This window comes from Berghia stephanieae, chromosome 1, assembly GCF_034508935.2.
Source record: "Berghia stephanieae isolate SIO BIC M18660-M18661 chromosome 1, UCSD_Bste_1.3, whole genome shotgun sequence".
Taxonomy (NCBI): Eukaryota; Metazoa; Mollusca; class Gastropoda; order Nudibranchia; family Aeolidiidae; genus Berghia; species Berghia stephanieae.
In genome coordinates this window covers 72207103-72229998 of record NC_088360.1, presented here as the reverse complement: position 1 = coordinate 72229998, position 22896 = coordinate 72207103, and the positions used below count along the sequence as shown (strand labels likewise).

Sequence of the window (22896 nt, the reverse complement as noted above, 5' to 3'; positions counted from 1 at the left end):
AATATCGATCAATGTAAATGACCCTCCTCTAGAAAAAAAACCCCAAATCTGGGGCCTGCGAGGTCCCAGGTTTGAGAGTGTTTGCCAAGATGAGGGTCATTTAAATCGATCGATATTTAAAGGACGAGTTTTCTGGCCATTTTTTAAATACGCGTTGTTGTTTTTCCAGAGTACCAGTTAACGGATTAAACATGATAAAGAACCATTGCTGCTGTCCTGATGATAACGTAGTTAAACAATAATCAAGCTTTAGAATTTTTGAAATGACTTAATCAAGAAGCGCAAGTCATTAAATTATATTATCAAATCACTAACACGTTAGAATCAAATTTAGACTTATTTGATCTTGAAAATTAACAGTTATGAAATGTCAAACTTATCTATATTTCTCCTGTATTTGAATGCTAAAAGTGGTGATCTGTATATTTATATTATTTTGTGAAAAGGATGGGTGACTTTTATGAATGAGAACAAAGAATTCTATGGGAGGGAATATCAAAGAGAGAGAGAGAGAAAAAGAGAGAGAGAGAGAGAGAGAGAGAGAGAGAGAGAGAGAGAGAGAGAGAGAGAGAGAGAGAGAGAGAGAGAGAGAGAGAGAGAGAGAGTTAAGCTTCACGGAGACATTAAACATTTAATCAATATGAGATAACATCGTGGAAATAAAATGTATCGAAAGCTTCATGCGTGAAACATTATGTTGGGGTTTATTGCAAGATTATTATTTGATGTAAATTATGCTTCTCAGTAAATTACATTTATTTCAACCACATGATTTGCTCACTTTTTTTTAAGGTGACGATGCTGTCGTAAAATGACCAAACACTTATTTTTTCATTTTGACGAAATATTTTAATTTCATAATTCGATAAATTAAAAAGAATTTAAAGCTAAGGCGTTTAGGTCGTGAGTAAAATGAGAACATCAGCTTTAAAAAAGGGAGAGAGAGAGAGAGAAAAACAAACAAACAACAACTTGACATGGAATTTTCCAGGTCCACAATGCGTCTTCATCCAACAACAAAATCAAGTAAAACAGTAATAGTCTAAGTTAAATATAAAAGTTACAATTTTTGTGCTGTTGACGGAAGAAGAAAGTTGACTTTGAACCGGAAACATTCTGTGGTAAATATTTGTTTGTCGCTCTAGGGAATTGGTCCACACATTGTTGGAAAATTCCTCAGATATGGTAGTTGAGAAAAGGTGTTCTGGGTCTCTCCGGTGAAAATTTAGATTTCCCAATAATATGACAACTTGATAATATCTGCAAATTTTCAGACATTTAAAAGTTCAATTTGCAATTTAAACAGAGAGAAACAGTTTCGTTTTATTTTTCTCCCGGGTGCACTTTAAACTTTGAAATGACTTGTAATTAAGTTTGAAGCCTACTTTTTCAAAATCATTTTCCTACAGATAACGAAGAGAATTGTTTATCTTTTCCAACACACCAATAACGCAATTCCCATGAAACAGAAATGTGACACCTGGACCATTTCCCTAATGTGCCTCACATGACATGGTTTTGAATCAGTTATATTCAATGAGAACTTATTTGCAGGTCTGATAACCCAAATTGTTATGGACTCATTGCTGTTATGGAAATACACTCTCAAATCAACGCAAAATATTCTCGATTAATCAGACCTGCAAATATGTCGGTTATATTCTACTGTTTGTTTTATAAGATCTACAGCCTCCAGCAGTGTTTAGCTACTTTGACTTCTTAGATTCAAATTTCTGAGTCTTTTTTTTTTACAAGTTGGGAGTCGCTGAAACCTATCGATGTATGAAATAAAAGTGTTCCACATGCTAAAATAAAATATGTTTTGTCATCGTGCTGTAGAATTATTCTACTCATATTTTATCATGACCAAATAATTTACTGTAACATGTTGAAATCCACAAGACTAGTAAGTGCAAATAAAATAACGTTTAATTTGTATGGAGAGAAAAAATATAACTGGTAACTGGTAAAGCAATCGAAATGTTTCCTTTAAAAAGATATACTTTGTTTCCTTTATCCTAATCAATTTAAAATTGCAGCCCTTTGATTTGATCTGGACAATAATTAAAAGAATTGTAAAGTGGTATTCAATGATTATTTTAAGAAATTTAATTGCCTTCCAGTTCAAATAAAAAGTTATATTCTAATATAAATTTATGTAGATTTTTAAATTGTCGATGTATAATTGTTCAAAGTGGCATAAACAAGGCAATGCAATATTTCTTGTAGACCATTTTGGAAACGTCAAAGGTCTAATCCAAAGCATAGAATTAGAATAAAATTCAACCCGTGATTGCATTGTAAAATAAATGATCGTTGTACTGTATTTATTTATAGCTTTGAAATAAGGCATTACATTACATTACATTAAAAGAGAGAAGAAAAAAAAAACATTGTCAAATGGACATATGACTATTCCCAATGTTTATGATCATTAGAAATCATATCTAGGTGTATTGTAGATTGTCACGCTCAAGGAGAACATTGCAAGGCGTATTTATTATTATTATTATTATTATTATTATTATTATTATTATTATTATTATTATTATCATCATCATCACTATTATTATGATTATCATCATCGTCTTCTAAGATTAGAACGATCATCACAGACAAAGAATATAGACTGTCTACTTCGTGTAAACTTTCACTTTCACGATAAATTATCCTTTCTCAAGATTACCTTTAATTAAACAATGGATAGGATTTGTTTATTTTGCTGCAAATATTGAAATACACATGTCTCGTTGGAAAAAAATATCATTGAGAGGAAATACTATTATATTTTAAAATTTGAAAAATAATATAGTCTTGCCTTTAACTGGTCTAAAAAGTTTTTTAATGCTAGCCATTATTACTTAATATCGTATTGAAGGGAATTGGGTCTCTTAATTGTTTTTTATGACAACATTCAAAAGAGATTCAACACAACTGATCATAACAATAACAGTGTCAATATTTTTATTACATCACTGGAAGTCCCGTTATTATATATTTTATTTTTGTTGCCTTTAGTTTATATTTTGTATGATATATTTTTTGTTCAATATCATTGCAGTTGTTGAGACTGTAGTGTTAAGAAAAATAAATTCAGAACTGTTAGCCTTTGGGTTGTGTGGGGTTTTATTTCTTACCTTTTTGTGTTGTTTAATTCCTTCAGTGTAATACTGTGGTAGTCCTTCAGAGCTATTGAGCTCATGGAGCCGGAGTTCATCCCACTTTCTATAGTGTGAAACGGCAATAGCAATTTCTTGCTACCCTTTGGATAGGACCCTAGTTTATTGCAAAGTACTTTCCTCAAGATCTAACAGACCCAGGTACCCAATTACTGCTGGGTGGACAAAGAGTCAGAAAAAATATTGGCTGCACCCAGGATGGTGTGTTCTTAGACTCGCAAAAGTGTATGGTAAATTAAGGTACAGTGCCACCCAAAAATAATTGGAAGCTATCTCATGCATTATGTTTTGGTTGTTGTGTATAGGAGTTTACAGTGCTTGCAACACATATAAACATCATTTCAGCATTGATAAAGCAGGAGTATGGGACAATCAAAAGATTTTTTAACAGAAGTGTGTAGCCTATCTCAGTCCCTTTGATTGTGAAGCGATTGCTCTACCAACAAAGCTATCGGGGTCCCCAGTGTGTTGCTGTGGTATATGCAAATGTTGCTGATTGAAGCTCAAAGAAATTTTTTTTTTAAACAATAATAATAAAATGGAATGGAAGCTTTAATTTAATTAATGAAGAAGACATATAGTGTAGACTATGGACGTATCTGGATTACCCTTTGTCAACAAAACACAATGAATTCATTGCATTTTGTTGACAAAGGAGAGACCTGAAATCTACATCATCTTTCTTTGTTAAATTAAAGCTGTCATCCAATTTAACTACATATTGTTACGGGGTATAATGGTGCGTTCTTAGACTCACAAAAGTGTATGGTACATTAAGGTACAGTGTCACCCAAAGATAATTAGAACCTGTCTCAAACATTATGTGTTAGTTGTTGTATATAAAAGTTTACAGTGCTTGCAATACATCATTTCAACGCTGGTAAAAAGCAGGAGTATGGGACAATCAATAGATTTTTTAACAGAAGTGCGTAGCATATCTGGGTTTACAGACATAACAAAAATACAAAGGGGCTCCCTCTCTCATTCATGGAAAAGGAAACAAATTCATGAGGAAAGGGTAAATGAGATATTTTTTTGTTTTTAAGGGTTTTACAGCACTGACACAATTTAGGTATTTTAAGCGCCAGTAAAAAGAAAGAAAATGGTTATGGTCAAAAAATTCTAGAATTACAATTAAAGCACCCAATAAAAAAATAAAGACAAAGGGGGAAAAATAAGGAATAGATGTAGCATACCATCAATGCACAATCCACTCCGGATAATCGCAACACCTTGGGATCAGCGAAAATGTTGCGATTAACCAAAGTTGCAATTAACCGAAGTTGACTTTCCTGTCCACTATTGTAACATTTTACACATAATACAGTAGACTCCAGATAAGACGATGCCCAGGGGAACCGGGAAAAAAATCGACTTATCCGAAAATCAACTTAACCGGAGTGTAACCAAATGAGCAAAAACGCATGTGAACAAAGCAAACCAATCTAGAATAAGTATGGCCCTTCACATCGCGCTATTCGTAGTCGTTGCTTGGTCGTGTTGAATTAACCAGAGAAGTAGAGGTCCCTGTAGTGGTCATCAGAGGCTCCTACCACCAATAGCCCCAAAGAGGAATCAGAATACATAAAAATCGGAATTTGAGATAAAAAAACGGAATCAACTTACTGTTATTGACTATGACATGCTTTGCAACAGAAAATGTAATAGACAATCCAAAAGTACTCAAATGATAAAATATAAAATGTGTAAAAATGTACAGATTGTGTAAAGACTAAGAATGGGGTCAAATAATAATAGAGAACACACAGGTTCTGGCCGTCTCAGAGCAAAGCATTGAATGGATGGATTTAACCTTGTCATCCCTGTATAGGTTTGTCAACCAAAAGCAGCTTTGATGCAAGCCGACATTTTATTCAGATTGGATTAACTTTCACTCTTTTGTTCTCAACATTTGTAAGAGTCAAAGAGATTAGCCGTGATGATAGACATTAAGCTCTCACCAAACTCTTTGGTCACAATGCACAGTTGTCAATCTCAAAACAAAGGATATCGCTCAGTCTCTCTTTACAACTGTTATTGTCTACCTGTTGTCAGGACTATGCCCAGCCCCTTCCCCTCCTATTTAATGGCCACAGATTACACCACAAACCCATACTGCAAAGCCCCGCCCTCTTTTGATTCTAATAGAGTGATGACACACTACTGTAGTATTAAATCCAGCTCACTCTCGATTCTTCAACCTGTCACGATTTCATCCATGATGAAATTTAATCATGATATTTTGCTTGATGGATTTCTTGTATTCATCACTTTTTGAGGGCTAAAATTTGTTGCGATTAACCAAAGTTTGTTGCAATTAACCAGTGACTTTTACATAGAATTAATTCCGTTTCTAGGAAAATGTTGCGATTAACCGAAAGTTGTGATTAACAGAGTTGCGATTATCCGGAGTGGACTGTACATACTTAGTCTGAGATCTCCTAAAAGTCTCAACCAGACACACGAACAAGATGCCACTAAGAGAAATACATTCAAATGTTTACATGATATTGTGTGTTCAAAACAAACAAAAAATATAACTATCACTACAAGACAAAGAGATGATTTACAAGGAAAAAAAATTATCTTCAAAACTAACGCTAAATATTTGACTACTTCCCACTCAGTCAAGGGCCAGGACAAAACCAAGTAACCCCATTCCAAGACAAAAACAGAAAGCAACTCAGTAAACAGATAGAGGGGATAGACGGCACGGCAAATGACCTCCTGCCCACTATGGGAGGTCAAAAGACCCCACCCAGAAAAATGAGACAGATGAGATAGCAAAGGTGAATAAATATAGAACCCTCAGCCAAGATGGAAAATATTCTCCTGCTCTGATGAAAAATATATGAATATGACGGGCACTTTTTATTGTTGCTAGGATTAGCCTTTGTAATGATTAGACATTCATTATAAGCAAGTAATCATTGCTTTCTTAACTGGAATTCAGATAACTCAATTGACTGATATTGGTATCCCGACCCCTTTCTCCAGCTAGTAATGTTTGGGTAGCCGAGTATGTTGTGTCTAGTAGAGGGTACTTTGTGATAAACCAGAATCCTATCTAAAGAGTAGTTGGCAAATGTTACCTACTCTTCTTAATTTGCAGAGACCAAGGAAAAAATTCCAACTACATGGAACATGGCTCTGAAGGCCTATTTGATGGATTAACAGCGTTCATTCGAAAGTAAATTATGTGGGTTTTATGGTAAAACAATATTAAAAATAACAAACAGAAAAGCATTTATAATTTACATCTTTACTTGTACATCAATCGACTCAACTGCATGATACGTGCATATTATTTTATTTTTCAAGAAAAAATAAAACATTATAGGGCTAAAAATAAGAGGATACCCAAAGCTAGTCAAGGGCATTAATTTTCTTGATGAAATAAATTGATAATAGCAAATTCAATCAACTTAATCTTTTAACACAAATGAAAATATTATAACCCAGTTAAGAAACTTTCATGAAAATTGCACTGAAGGAAGGATAACACAGATTTAGACTGAAAATAATGATCATTTCAATGTAAATATTATCAGTCCTTTACATTTTCATCTAAAAGAATTCTTGTTATAACACAATGAACAAAGTTGAGACCTTTAAAAATGAATCAAATATTTATTATCAGGAGACTGCCACGACCTTTAACATTTTAAAACATCTATAACCTGTTCAATCAAGAGTTGATTTATATAAGTGTAAAGAAGATTACTATATAACCAGACTGTACCCGCAACAGACTTCCAAATTGTTACAAGTGACAGATCTGCAGACTTAATTCCCTAGTATATCAGAGAAAATGAGTTGATTTATAAAAAATTAATGATGTTGAAATTTGAATTTATTCCAATATTTAACTGTCTTTGAGCAAAATCAACCAAAACTAATGTTAACAGGTTGCAAACAGTAACAATTAGTCCAAGAGTTAGAATAACTCAAATTACCTGGGTCCATATCTAAACATAGATTTTATTTATACAAAAAAGGCTGTGATCTATCAAAGGCCAGACATGTTTCATTTTAAAGTATAAATCGTTCAACTAAAAAAAAACCAAATGAATTTTGGTTAAACGAATGTTATTGGTACAGAAAACGTCAGTGCCAAAACTAAGCTGATTAATATAATCTAACACAGTTGTATTGTCCAATACTGTCAATGCATCCATAAAAAATATACTAGAAATTTTCTTACATATGTCTAGTAATAACACCATGATTCAGTCTGTTAGATTTACTGGTTATAAAGCTGCATCAGTGAGAGTGGTGGATATAGATTTACTCAAAAATTTCTCTACACAAAGACTTTCCCCAAAAAATGATACAAAACAAATGCTTTGACAGTAAAATCATATCAACGTTACTTCATTCACAAGACATGACCTTTGTATGTCAAACACGCCAATAACAATTGAACATGATGACATGGAGTGCATGTTTTTATCCAGTTGAAATATATAACTCATTTGCAGGTGTCAACAACAAGATCAAATAATAAAGAGTATTTACAAAATGACATTTCATCATCTTCCAACTTTTCCCAGTCGTGAGTCTGTCTTTGGATTGGCCGTGATACTTTGGACTGCTACAATGGCTGCATTGATTTTGGTCTGCATGTCCCTCAAATCACGAATGTGTAATAAACGCAAAATCTTGGCAGCTTCTGACATAATGTAATCTAGAGGGGAAAGAAATATAAATGTCATTCTGGTGACTTATAGTAAAACAGATATTTAGTAACTTAGTTGAACTGAGCCATTAATATGACAATAGTTTGTTTTGATGGTGACTGTATTGCAGTTCAGTTGGAAACTTCAAACAAGTCACGACTGATCCCATATGGTCTTAACATTTATGTATTTAAGTGTAGACTCATCCATCCAACCATATTCACATGCAAGTAAAGCGCAAATCTAAATACCACTGCCATACTGATAAGAACTAGACCTCATTTATTGATTATATGCCCCCTCCCACACACACACTGTATCTCTACAAAAAAAAAAAAAATGTTACTCTCCATCTCATGATATAAGAGAGTTGACTCATTTATAAGAGAAAATAATATTACTCATGAAATGCACCCCAAATACAGTGGACTTGGCTCCAACAAAACCTCAGATTCAACGAAAACTTTAAAAGTAATTGTTGTTTTTGTTTTTTTTGCTCTATTTATTTGACACTACTAAAGCTGCCTAGCATTATACAAAGTTCATTACTGCATGTCTTGGCAACAACGAAATAATCAAAATTGGCAAAGAGCATACAGAGTGGAGACAAGACTGGCATTTTTAAAAAAATGTTTAATCTTGCATCACTGTCTGAATTCAGTGAGTTTTATCGCAAACCGGCATTATCTGGTGGACTGCTTTCACAGTTTTCTGTGTATCCTATTGAATTCATCTTATTTCACATATCTATACTGTAACAAACAATTGTTAAGTTTATTGGATTGAAAACAAAATAAAATTACCTCCAGCATCAAAACCCAATTCCGTCTTGTCAAGAGGAATATGCTCATCCTGAAAATGAAAATGTTGGTGCTTGAAGCTCAAAGAAATAAACAACATTAGGAACTTGAATGGAAGCTTCAATTTAACAAACAAAAATAGACAATGTAGGCGTTTCAGGTGTCCCTTTTATCAACAAAACACAATGACTGAAACACTAAAGAGATGTGAGAATGACATTTTAAAGGTGAATAAACAAAACACCTTAAAAACGTCTTTCTCACATCTCTCATATGTCTTCAATCATCGTGTTATGTTGTGCGGCTATGTAGTCTTGTGGTATGACACTCATTTTTGGATCGAAAGGTCCTGGGTTCAAGCCTCACTTGGCACATAGTTGTGTCCTTGGAAAAGGCTCTTTACTCACATTATCTCATAAATGAGTAACTGGGTGTTAACAGCATTGTCCCTGTCAGAAAAAATGTAGTATCGCCAAACAGGCATCATGCATTGTTCAACATGTTATGTGTTGTTGTTGGTAAGGGAACATTTGTAAAGAGCTTTGAGCATGTTTAGTGGATATTGCACTATATAAAAACTCAAGTTTATAAAGAGAAAACCCGAAATGTCTGCATTATCTGTTTTCATTTATTAAATTGAAGCTTCCATTCATCCTGAAAAAGACCTCAAAGGTCAAACCATCATTTCTTATTTTTTATTTATTTCTGTTCGTCTAAACTATTTTGAAATTGCAGTTGGTTAAAAGATCAAATAAGTCGATTCAATTTTTTAAAAATACTACATCTACTGCTTATATCCTTTTTTTTTTACTTTACAGTTTGTGGTACTTGTTTTGAGGTTTTAAAAAAAGCTTAAGCTAATTACATACCAAATCACAACTGCTTCAATTAACAAAGACTCGAAGAGAAGTTATATGATTTAATACATTATCTACTTCAAATTAGAAGTGGCTTTTTGTTGGTAAAAGTTATTATAAGCTTAATAATTATTTTCACCTTGGTTCAATGATTACATTTAATTCATTCATATATAAGTTTTGACAATGCATGTTTCTTTTCTTTATTTTTAAAAATGAAAAGGTTATTGCAATAAAATGGTAAGGAAAAACTACAAATGATACTTAAATGTCATCCCGCCCATGTTAAATAAAGATTTTGAACTTAAGTTAGATATGAATAAATTACATCCTTTTTTTTTTCAAGTTGAAGACGAAAATCTCTTTTACCTTTTTAGTTGCATTCTTTAGAGCAGTTTCAATCGCTTCTTCAGAAAATTTTTCTTGGATTAAAATGCAAATTCCCTGAAATTGAACAATGAGAATAATATATAATAATATAATAATAATAATATAATAATAATAATAATAATAATAATAATAATAATAATAATAATAATAAAATAATATAATAATAAATAATAATAATAATAATAATAATAATAATAATAATAATGAAATAAATAAAAACAATTTTTTAAAATTTTAAACATTGATTGCTAAAATAACAAATATTACTTGAGACAATAAATGCGCTAAAAATTGCAGATTAAGCATAATTAAAGATTGGTGAAGAAAAAAAATCTAGTGAAATTGAGTTATAGTTTATCAGAGCTGCTACACCTTTATCATTTTTTTATCAGTATCTTTGGATTAATAATGAGAAATAAATCAAAAACGGATGGTCTGGCATCAAAATTAAAACAGTAATAGCTTTTTAAAGTGTTAACAAAGTTGATACTTTGTCCACACTTTTTTTTTAACCTTTGAGAAACTATATTTTACTGCTATAGTAATGGTTTTAGAAAGCCAGTATTTTGATTATTTTTCATTATTCAACCAGAAAAAAATGATGAAAACTAATATTTTCCTTTGTCTTTTTTTTTCCAAATAACTTAGTTTTGGAGTATTTTTGTAAGGAATGTTACAAAAACTGCCTTTTACCATAGCCTCATACGCGGATTAAATATGTACAAGTACAAGTGGCATGTCTGTTTACCCTTTTAACAGAACTGACTGATACTATATAGGAATGAGGATCGAAACAGGTCTGTTTGGATCATCTTAAAAATTGACAAAATATTTGGTTCAAGCAATGTAGAAATAAAACTTACTATTGTGGAATCCTTCTAAAATAGAATTTAGTGGACATGTAACAAAACGGCATATTGAAAACAGACTTTATTCTAGTCTAGGTTGTCTAATGGTCTTCCAGAGACTTAAAATGAATGCATAAAAACTATACTGGAATATCTGAAAATATGATCATGAGCCAGGCAAAAAAAAAATTGTTGGATGAAAAACATTACAATGGGAAATCATGTTTTTTGGGTTTTTTTTAAAGCTTGGTTTGATATGATCACTTCAACTGGACAAGCCACTCAATTGATTTATATATATTTTCTATCAAAAGAAAATTTCCATCATTATATTTGAACTTACCTTAAGTTGTTCTAGATGATCTGGGTGAGGGGGAACTTGGAGCAACATTGCCAGAGAGGTAACACCAGCCTTAAACTCTGCACTATCGACTAAGTAAACAAAACAAGAAATAAAATATGTTAAAATAAAAGAAAAGAAAACTTTATAATTTAGTTAGTTTACTACCCGAACGACTAAAAAAAAAAACATAATACAGGAGGTTTAATTGGATCCTAAAGTTTCCATTAATAGTATTCATTTGAATGACATCAACAAGTAAGGTTGTTTTTTTTTCTTTAAAAAAACATTTTTCTCCTTTCAACCAAATTGAATTACAAATAGAAAAACCTTACCATAATTTACAACTCTATCTTTGTTTTTATTGCTTCAAAAAATTCGATATAAAAATGCGAATTTCTTCTGTACATTTTACTCAAAACATTATTTTGATGATGCACTAGAAAGGAAGGTTTGAGTTAATCGAGGTAGGTTTTTCTTTTCTTTTTTTTTCTACCTGATGGAGACAAACCGATATTGACAGATTTATAATTTGTTTTTGTTTTTTTAACAGAATAGTCAGACAACATCCTGTTTTTCCACTTTTACATGATTTCAGCATTAATTTAAAAAAAAAAAAAAAAAAAAGAAAATACCATTTCATAACTCGTGTTTAGTTTAATGCCTTTTCAAAACAAATTTGTTATTTAACAGTTTTTAAAAGTCAGTCTTTTATAACTCTAAATGTATCCCACTATCTCAATTATTATGTTGAGGAAAACAATTGTTTGTAATTGAATTAAAAATCTAAAGCACACCATTTTCATTAAGTTAAAAGGCTTTTTTTCTTTTTTTTTTTTTATAGGTTCCATAGATCCATTCCATATCATCTTGTTGAAGGTAAAATCTCCACTTGTTCAATATCCCGACATGCTGTGGAAAAGGCATTTAACTAAAACTAGAAAGGGTTTTCACTGGGAGACAATACCAGTTTCTCGTCATATCGCATCAGGTTAACCAGTACATAATACATTAAAGACTTTTTACTATGGTATTGTGAAAGAGAAATATTTTTTTCATTTTAAAAAATCATAGAGAATTTTTCCATTTGGCATTAAATGGTTGACCTGACACCTGAAGAGAGCATGGTGAAAAACCCATACATTTTTCTGGTATGTCTTACTCATAGACAGACGTGTGTTTTAAATACAGTGCAGTCCATGAGAAGTTAGAAGGAGGTGATAGAAGCAAATACATTCACGTGCAATATTTGAATATAGAATTGAAACCAAAGAAGACATAAAGAAGTAACAGCGAGTTGACTCCACAAGGCAGACAAGATGGCTAAAGGAATCGTCTTTATAGGACAGTGAATCTTATACTCGCACACAATTTCTTGAGACACCACTTATCATTTTCTTCCAAAACAGATGACGTAGCATTCCTTGAAATCGACAAATTATTACAGACCAAAAGTTTCTTGATTTAAAATGGACTGCAGGGTAGCATAAAATGTGTTAAGAAAGGGCATTTAACGAAGTCCGTAACTTTATTTCTTTATATCATACTTACAGTCAAGGTTCTCTAAAGGATTTTGAGAATTTCCTGGTTGCTGATTCATCTTTTGTTGTACCTTTCCAGGTGTGACACTTTTGTATTTGTCAACTGTAAAGAAAGATACAAAACATTATGCAATGAAAATATAAATCCAACCCACTTGGTGAGAGGAAAAAGAAGATGAAGGGAAAGATGAAGAAGAAGAAGAAGAAGAAGAAGAAGAAGAAGAAGAAGAAGAAGAAGAAGAAGAAGAAGAAGAAGAAGAAGAAGAAGAAGAAGAAGAAGAAGAAGAAGAAGAAGAAGAAGAAGAAAGAAGAAGAAAGAAGACACTTTGTATTTGTCAGAAGAAAAAAAAAAAGAAGAAAAGATAGAAAAAGAAAGGAAAGAAAAGAGAAGAAGAATGAAAAGAAGAGAAGACAGACAGAGAAGAAGAAGGAAGAAAGAAGAAGAAGAAGAAGAAGAAGAAGAAAAGAAGAAGAAGAAGAAGAAGAAGAAGAAGAAGAGAAGAAGAGAGAAGAAGAAGAAGAAGAAGAAGAAAAGAAAGAAGAAGAAGAAGAAGAAGAAGAAGAAGAAGAAGAAAGAAGAAGAAGAAAGAGACGAAGCGTTGTCGTGTCACAGATCATGCAATACATTGTCACCAGTTCTCCCTTATCTCTTGATGTGATTTGGTCAAACTGCTTACTTCCCTGTGGTGCCACCAGCTTTGAAACTTTATGTAAGTGTGTAATGGTCTAGGTTGTAGATTGTGATCCTGACATTCTTAATTATGGAGAAGAATGCAGAAATGGCTTGCCTAAAGAAGGCTGTGGCACAGGTAAAAAGTATACTTCTTGCTGCATTATACTGCACATTTAGTATCATCCCATGATTTAAGTTATCTTGCCTTGCTTGCAATAGCTGCCTATTTGGCAAGACTCTTCATTGTCGTTAACACTGCTGTGCAATATGACTGTGTCTATAGTTTGGGCAAATTTTTTTTTTAAATGTTCCCATTTATTTTGATCTTCTCTTTGTATCTAGCCAACGTTAAACAAAAGTTTCCATACTTCAGAACTGATCAGCCATAGCTCAGTTCTCGCATCATCATACAATAATGACACAAGACTCCCAGTCATAGAGGCTAATTATTGAACATAAAAATATTATACTGATCTGATAAAGTCTAAATAAATTTGCAGATGATTTAATTTACATGGAAGAATTCGTTTTTTTTTCCTGTAGTGAAAATGAAGCTTTGTTTACGATTGATGAAGAACCAAAAGAAGAGCACATCTGAAACAAAAACATATCACACAAGTTTATATATTCGTATCCAAATGAATTTGATCAAATAATTTCAAAGTTATCAGAGGGAAGGCCATTTCTCCCAGCTCCCCTGAATTATTATTTTAGATTCTATCCTGCAATGAATGTAAGAGAGAAGCAATGTATTACTCTTTACTGTATGCATGAATGCTTGTATTGATTATGCCCCTCGAGTGTAATACTATATAAACGTGAGTTGATAAATAAGAAAGACGGTTACTCAGTTCTTAGTATGCTGTAGTACACATTGCGGCGCTGTTCCTTACTTGAGCTAGCTTCTTAGCCATTGCTATAATATGATAGCACAACTGATAAGAAAGCATCTGTTACTTCTATATAAAATGCAGTACCTACCTTGTAGCAACACATCAGCCTTCCTGATGTATATATTGTAGAAGTTCATATAATGTGCATGGTATCCCAATTAGACTATTTAAAATAAATACATGTTCATTTGACAACTATTTGAATATCTTACCACTATCTCCATATTCCAGCCGCACAGCCAATCCCAATAGCCAGTCTGTAACAGCCTGTCTTTTTTCTGCTGCATAGGGGCATTTCAGTTCTGTTATATACTGAAAAGAAAATGGAGAGATGTAGAATTATATCTCTTTCCAGTGAAGTGAGTAAACCATATATATAATCCACCCCTTTTAAGAAGAAAGAAATGAGGAAATACTTAGATTAGATTAATTGGAAAAAAACACGGATACAACATATTTTTATAAATTTGTTAATAATAGTTGAAGAAGAATTTGGCAAGCAGTATTACACCCACATTCAATCGTCCTTTTTTCCAAGTACAATGAGGGCATGGAATTCCCTCCCAAACAACTTGAGAAATTGACTTGTCAGTTAGAAAGCATTTCTGTCACTGGAGGACATAATTATTATGATATAGAGCCATAATATAGCACCATCCCAAATCACTTAAATGTTATGTCTATCTGCAGTACTGAAGCTGCAACAGTATGGATTAGATTGGATTGGAACCACAACTGATACATCAAAGGCTGTAATAACAATATCTTAGTAAAATTATTAATAAAAATTAAGACACTCATTTGTTCAATATAATGATCTCACTGAAAACAGTCATGCAAAAAATATTCTAACATTATCTTAAAACCTCCGTTGATGAATTGCTTAGTGGTGAGATCTATAGTCAGATTTTTAAAATTAATGTACTTGTTTTTCTAGTTTTTCTCACTAGTCCCTCTATCAAAAGTTGTAAAAATTTGTGACAACCTCCAAATCAATTTGTTTTAACTGAATAACGATTTTGGACTGTATTGATGCCATATCAAAAGAGTTTTCTTATTTACGACCTATTAACAAAATTCTTTAAAACTGCTGTCATAAAATAGAGATTTTACACTTAAATATGAAAACAAGTTCCAGACCACAAAGTAAGAGATAATTCATCGTTTTTCCACAAAAATCTTGTGCTGACATGAGTGATTATGAGTTCAGGTCATATTAGTTTCCGAATAAAAACAACGCACTTTAACTGTCATAAAGTTACAACTTATGTAATTTGTATCCAATTTTGAATTTATGATATATTATATTTTATCTACATCATGTCGCAATTACCGAAGACTGATATGAAATCTCTAGCTTTAAATCATTTGAAATAGTGTTTAGATACTCAAAATTGTCAAATTAACAATGAATGTTATATATATAAATTTGAAAAACTGTATCTATGATAGAACATTTCACATAGTATTTAAAGGTTTTTTAAAACCTATAAGCTCTTAAACAATATGGAATCTCTTTCGGTTCCACTCTCGTAAAGCTGCGAAAAGAAGTATTCTTATATCTATCAATAAGCCATTATAATGGACGGCTATGGATGTGCCCAGTATTTCTTTGTTGCTGTTGTTGTTGTTGAACACATGTACATATTTGTGGAAACAGTGTATTATAAATTGATGAATTTCTACTTCTGACCAGTCTACATTAAATTTATGTAATCCTCTTTGGCATAAATACAAGCTATTTCTCAAAATTTTGAAATCAAAATAATGCTGGAAGCGCGTAATGTTCTCTTTCATTTGTATTCATCAGTAATGTAAATTGATAGTTATAAACTGTAGATGTGTCTGATAGTGGATTGCCATTCGTTCCTTCATATTTAGATTCTGTATAATTCACCATAAAAGTTTCAATTAACCGAACATTCCATTTCAAATTAATTCAAAATGGATAAGTGGAAAGTCATAGTAAATCAGCTAGAGTTCTGATCCTTACCAGTTATCGATTTTAATAATGCTGTAATAAGCGAAATCCTTTCCTATTGTTTTAAAATTCATTAAAAAATATCTTTTAATTAAGACAAATTGATTCAAAGGTTCCTACAAATTTTAGCAGCTGTGCATTAAGGGACAGCTAAGATAAAGAAGAAAAAGACAGGCCACTTATTAAAAATCTGACTATTGTAAATTTGAAAGTCATATTGATGATCAAGTATTGAGATTAACAAGAAATCATATCATAACTACTCACATCTTGATAGGCCTGGGTCCACTGAAGAGTTCCAATGTTTCTCAGCGCCTCTCTATCTTCAATTTTTAAGTGGCGTATTTTCTGATCTTCTAACCATAACACTAAACTTTGAAACATTTTATCATCTGGAAATTGTTGAAGAAAATTTAAAACATGTGTTAATGTCACTATCAGACTCATGAATAAGATTTATTTAGTGCCACTTGTAAATGTAACAGGGGGATTTTTTTCTCAGATGCAAGATAACTGATCATCCGAACAATAATACATGAATAATCAGGAAAAATATCTGTCATAAGGGGAAAAATATAAAAAAAAAGAAAAGAAAAGGTGAGAAATAAACCCCTAGAAAAATCAGGATCTGTACAGCACCACAAGGGAACTAACCAATGATTATTTTCCTTGATGATCGAACTATGGTTAGTACATGACAAATAAACACAAAGGTTAATTAATGGTTGACAGCCAGATCACCTCATTTTAATGAAAAAAAAAAAAAAATCTTATCCCTAACAGGCGTTTATTGCTTTCAGTTTAGTTCGCCAGGTAAATCTAGCCAGTCTAGTGATGATGAGTCATAGCCTTACACTGAGAGAGGGAGACAATTTTTTCGCCGTTTTGATCGATTTTTTCTGAATTTCAAACTAATGTAGTATTGCTGTTATTAAGTGTAGCAAAAATATTTTTATACTACCGAACAGTTTATTAACAGAGTTTTCATTGATTATATAATCATAATTATGATGTTGTTAAAAAGCAAGAGGGATAACCATGAAATTGATACATAAATTTAAGTGAATTAAATTTTTAAAGAGAATATTTTAACATGTTCAACACTTAAGATTTTAAAACAAAAGTAATGGAAATGATGTTGAATATCTGTAGAATTTAGACATATAAATTTTATACCAGTAGATTGAGGCGTTTTTGAGATATCAGTTCACCTGTCCGTAAAAGTAAGGATTTTGAGTAAGGTAAAACTGAAATCCAATCACATCATTGTCTTAATAGAATTCTTTTAATAAACCAGAAACATAGTCAAATGTGATTCACTTATATTTATCCCAGAATCAACGAATTATAAGAATTCCATTAAAATTGTTATATAAGGACATTCATTTAAAGACAATCAAAACCACTAAGAAAATCTTAAAGAGTTCTTATAATTTTCATAACCTTATTTTTGAGATATCCATGCCCATTACTTTTTTTATGTACTTGACTTGCACCTCTTTTAATGTGTGTGCCATATAGACTGCATATAGCACATCACTTGTGAAAGATTAGGATTATATTCACCTCATAAAGTATTGTTTCTTGTTCAGAGTTTTCTCACAGAATCAAAGGTATCAATACCTGCATCGCATTTCTTTAAAATATGTGTCAGTGAGATAGATTTCTCGCAAATTGAAATATTGAAATATGTCAGAATTTCTCATTTATATTTATAGTCAATTGTTGATAACGTCTAGAGTCTTTTAATCCTCTCAGCACGGCTCTGTACTCTTTCACAACAATTCGACATATTTCATTTGTACTGGTGTGATGACCGTCTTCAGTGTGTCTCTCCATGACCTAAACAGAACTTAAATAATCTTAAATAAGTAAATTTAAGAAATATCTAAAATTTCCGCTTAAATTCAATGAAATCAAATTAAATAAATGTCTCTTATCATCACTATCTAGTTTTATTATTGGGTTTCTAAAATATCATGAAATATTCTCCTCTTTGTTGGTAACAAAAATAATTATTGAGATTCCTTTCCACACCCTCTATTCTTAAATCCCTGAATCTACATAATAAAGTATATATCGTATGAAAGATAATTTTATCTACTTTTCTCTGATCCCTCACCCTTGATGGTAAAAAGTGTTGGTTTGATATTTTGAATTTTTAAATATTTCTTAAACTTATAATTTTAATATTTATTTCATAAAAAACTCTGATTATTCAAAAGAGCAAAACACAAACTTATCATTTAATGATTTAAATAAAAATAATTGCGTCTTGTAGAGGAAAAGCTGGTCTTTGTATCCATATATGTTTGAAAATTATGAAAAAGATGCTGCGTCCACAACGGGCTGAGAAATTTGAGTATTTTGATGAGATTTCTACTACTCTCTGCCCGAGAGAAATTCAAAGCGATGAGATTTACCTGCAGACATAATTTATTGCCAATGCACGCCGTCTTGACAGCTGTTATCACTGTGGTTGACGGTGGATTGTTTACATTACTCGACGGTAGCCAGTGAGGGAAGAAGTAACTAAAGTGAAAGTTTGGGCCCTATTTAAACGGCTGTGCCCTAACTATCCTGATATAGTGGCTAGAATGAACAAAAAAAGACCAATAAAAATGACAGGCAAATTTTTTATATTTTAAAAATTATTTTTTTGTGAAGATGGTTCACGATTTCCTTGTCGATATGGAAAAAGAGGTGGAAATGCTACATTAATTTCTGTAGTACTGCAAATGCTCTGTTCGGGTTCGTACTGTATTTGTAGTAGTAGCCTACAACAAATATTATTATTATAATTATTATTATTATTATTGTTATTATTATTATTTTGCGTTTCATTGATGATGATGATGTATCTAGTGTCTTTGCTGTGTAGTGATGGTGATGTGGTGGTTGTGATTGTAGTAGTGGTGTTGATGATGTGGTGGTAGTGATGATGACAATAAGGATTATGATGATGATGTAATGGTGGTGGTGGTGGTGGTTGCTGTAGTTTTGATAACGATGTGGAGGTAGCCGTGGTAGTGGTAGTAGATAATGATGATGAAGTGATGGTTGTAGTAGTGGTGGTAGTGATGATGAGGAGGATGATGATGTAAAATATAAAGGTGGTGGTGGTGGTTGCTATAGTTTTTATAACAATGTGGAGTTTGCTGTGGTAGTGGTAGTTATGATGATGTGATGGAGGTTGTAGTATAGTGTTTATTGATGGTAACTTCTATTTTTTTGCAGCAGCACTGATATATTATATGAGTCATGAGCAACGACAAGAGAGAAAGAGAGAGAGAGAGAGAGCTAGAGAGAGAATGAGAGTTTCTGTAACCTTTATCTTTAGAAAATATATTATCTAACTGTAAATAAAATAATAAACAGGGACAGAACTGTTCTCATTAAAGTAATCTGACTGACAGATAAGCTGATGGACGTGCAAACACACACATATACACAGACACATTTTTACCCATAATGCTTCAACTATTATGACAATCTTATATTATATACATATATATATATATATATATATATATATATATATATATATATATATATATATATATATATATATAATATAGAATATCGTGTTTACTTGAAAAAGACCAAAGGCCGAAACGTCGTTTGTTTTGTGTTGTTCCCTTATCTATGAGTCACATTTAGGCACCTCTAGTTTTTTAATTTGCCGACGTGCTCCATACAAGATATTCAAACAGAGACGTGAACGTAGTCTAGTCAACCACATTGCCGAGCACTCAGCAGACTAGATACTCAATCTCAAGACTCAAGATGCCGTGGCCGTGAACGAAGCGACGTAGCCCCTGTGGCCTGCGTGTAAAAGTAAAGCCTACTTTGACTTACCGACGACATTGAAGTTTTCGGGATCCGGAAAATCAAGAGCATTAAATTTTCGTTTAAACATGTTCTGTGCGTTATAAATTGTTCTTTGCGGTTAAACGTGCAGTCCACAGAGTACACTTATTCGTGTTGTGTAGTTGTTGTTGTGTCACACAGTGTGTAGTGTGAAGTGTGTAGTGTGTACCGGCCAAGGCTGGCAGAATGTAGCCAATTTTGACTTCAAATGTAGCCAAATAAAAACTCGCATACCCAAACGCCCCTTTGATTTCCTTCCCACCCGCCCTGATTGTCCAAATTACATACTTTCTCAACAGATACAACGCTGTTAACGACTGGGTACTCATTTTATGCCTGAATACGGTGAGATAACGTGAGTTTTACGAGGACTCAACTCTGAGCCGCTTTAAGCGGGACTCGAACCCAGGACCTTCCGATCCGAAGGCGAGAGTCATCCACTTAACCACATAATCGTACAAAAATCACATCGGATTTGATAAACAAAAAAAGATCGACTTAACAAGGAAAAACTTTTTTTTTCTTTTTTTCAAGTTAATGCCATGTGACCAATTTTGGCTATGTATGTTGTCATCTGACAGTCTTAATGTGAGAACTGGGCCCCAACCGATACCAGTTATCAGTACCTTTAGGTATTCAGTGTTTTTAGAATCCCTAAATTAACAAAGCCCGATATTTCGAGAGTGGATTAGCTGATTCATGTCAACGGAGTAGCTACCTAACTCTGAAGAGCACACACACATACACACACACACACACACACACACACACACACACACACACACACATGAGGCTCTGTTCTCTCGTTTCGATTCAAAATTGATCGATATTTATTTTGCAAAACAAAAAAAAAGAATTTTTAATATTTCATTTAAAAAATTGTACTTATTGTCAGGTTTTTATATTAATGGCGCGTATTTTTCTGATTTTTCTCAGCAGTCACTTATTCTAAAAGTTGTAAAGATATGAATCTAAATCAATTTTTTCATACCTGAATAGACTTTGTATTCCCAAAAGGTTTTGTTCTCTAACTCCTTTGTTTTGTTTTTTGTTTTTTTTTTTTTTTTTTTTTTTTTTTTTTTTTTTTTTATAGAGCTAACCATAACGCCGTCAAAACATAAAGACTGGCAGCACATGGCAAAACACGTGCTCCTACCTCAGACCGCTCACTTTCCAAAGCAAATAATAGGGGGATAAATAACCATAAATATGTGGTTGTTAAGTGGCAATAGATGCACATATTTATAAATATTCTATCACGCATCAAATACTGTCAAGATATTCATATATTACAGAAAAAATGGTAATGTGTATCAAAATTACTTTCAATCTATTTTTAGACCACAGCAAAGTTAATGATACAAAATCAAAACGCTTGCGTCAACAAAACAAGACCTATTTGGACCCTGATTTTCATAATAATTGAGCCATATCTGATGAATTTAACTAATATAACATTATATTTGTGCATGTTTATTTTACTGTCCTCGTCCTCTAGTGTTCAATGTTTGTGTTGTGTTGTGTGATGAAAGCTAGGGATCACAGCCTAAAACGAGTACCCTTGTGAAGAATATAGGAACTACAATTGTCTGAGGTTCGATCCCCAGTCGAGCTTGACTGATATAATTTTGGGATGGCCTTTGTCTTGTATTTTTCTTTCTTGCTTTGTCTGGCACCTTTCATACCCACTGCACATCTGTATCTTTCACCGGTGCCTGTTCCTTCTTTTCTCAATTTGACATGTTCAAAAATAAAAGTTGAGCTATTAAAATGTCTTCGTCCTCGTTCTCTCGTGTTCAATTTTGTGTTGTGTGATACAAGCGAGAGTTCACATCGTAAAACGCCTACCTACCCTTATAGGAATTACAATTGTCACAACTATCGGGAACCTCTGTGGTATAATGGTAGCACGTCTGACCTTTAATCAGGAGGTCTGAGGTTCGATCCCCAGTTGGAGTGGACTGATTTTTTGGGATGGTTTTTTTTTCTTTCTTGCTTTGTCTTGCGCCTTTTATACACACTTGCTCACATCTTTGTCCTACACTGGTACTTGCTCCTTATTTCTCAATATGATTTTTTCAAAAATAAAAATGGAGCTACTTAGTCTTCGTCCTCGTTCTCTCTTGTTCAATGTTTATGTTGTTATATACAAGCGAGTGTTTGAAATGCTTTCAAAATCACACATACCATCATAACCTACACCATTTTACAACCCTGCAAATTACAAGAAAGCCGACCTTATGAAATTTTATAACGCTGAATTAATTACAGACAAGCCGAGATACGAAAATTATGCTAGGTGCCTGCGTCATTTATTGCTCGCCAATCGACGCTACCGAAATTAAAGGCCGGGCCGTGACTAACACTGCCGACGCTCTTAATAACTACGTTTATGATGGCAATAGAAGTACCAAATTCTACCTAAGATTACGCATAATGACTCTGTGAATATCTCATCTGAATTGATCAGTCAAAACTCGTGTCTAAACTAGAAAATGTGATTGGATCCGGCTAAATGACCAGTAAAAGTATTAAAAACCCAGGAACCTAATTGGTCTCCGCCGCAGACTCAACTCCGACCCTTTTGAGATAAAACAGAGATGCGTAAGCCATCTCGTTCTTTCTCTCATCAGACGTTTGTTTGAACGCATGCCAATTTGTCACAGGCGCCAGATAGGCAGCATGCCAGTTTGTCACCGACCCAGTATGTCACAAGCCCAGTTTGTCACAGAGCCCGTTTGTCACAGGCCGACCCTGTCTCGACTGTGCCACGTGCATGATAACAATTATCACTAACACTCTCAAAAAAAGTAAATGAATGAATGATTGATTGCTTGATTGATTG

General features: G+C 32.8%; 1 protein-coding gene across 1 annotated transcript; it reads right to left on the bottom strand.

Annotated features, from left to right (window-relative positions):
* Positions 1-6473: 6473 nt before the first annotated feature.
* LOC144956007 (RNA transcription, translation and transport factor protein-like) lies at positions 6474-20215 on the bottom strand. Its single transcript, XM_078886281.1, has 8 exons — positions 20040-20215; positions 16449-16573; positions 14413-14512; positions 12645-12737; positions 11097-11185; positions 9885-9959; positions 8662-8710; positions 6474-7866 (listed from the first exon to the last, which is right to left on the bottom strand). The coding sequence occupies exons 1-8, from the start codon at positions 20098-20100 to the stop codon at positions 7712-7714; spliced, it is 747 nt and encodes a 248-aa protein (XP_078742407.1). The 5' UTR covers positions 20101-20215; the 3' UTR covers positions 6474-7711.
* Positions 20216-22896: the final 2681 nt, after the last annotated feature.

Coding starts and splice junctions, on each gene's coding strand:
- LOC144956007 (XM_078886281.1), bottom strand. CDS start 20,100: ATGTTTAAACGAAAATTTAATGCTCTTGATTTTCCGGATCCCGAAAAC. Junction 8,711..9,884: donor TAAAGAATGCAACTAAAAAG/GTAAAAGAGATT, acceptor TTTCATTTTCAG/GATGAGCATATTCCTCTTGA. Junction 7,867..8,661: donor ATTGGGTTTTGATGCTGGAG/GTAATTTTATTT, acceptor TTTCCCCTCTAG/ATTACATTATGTCAGAAGCT.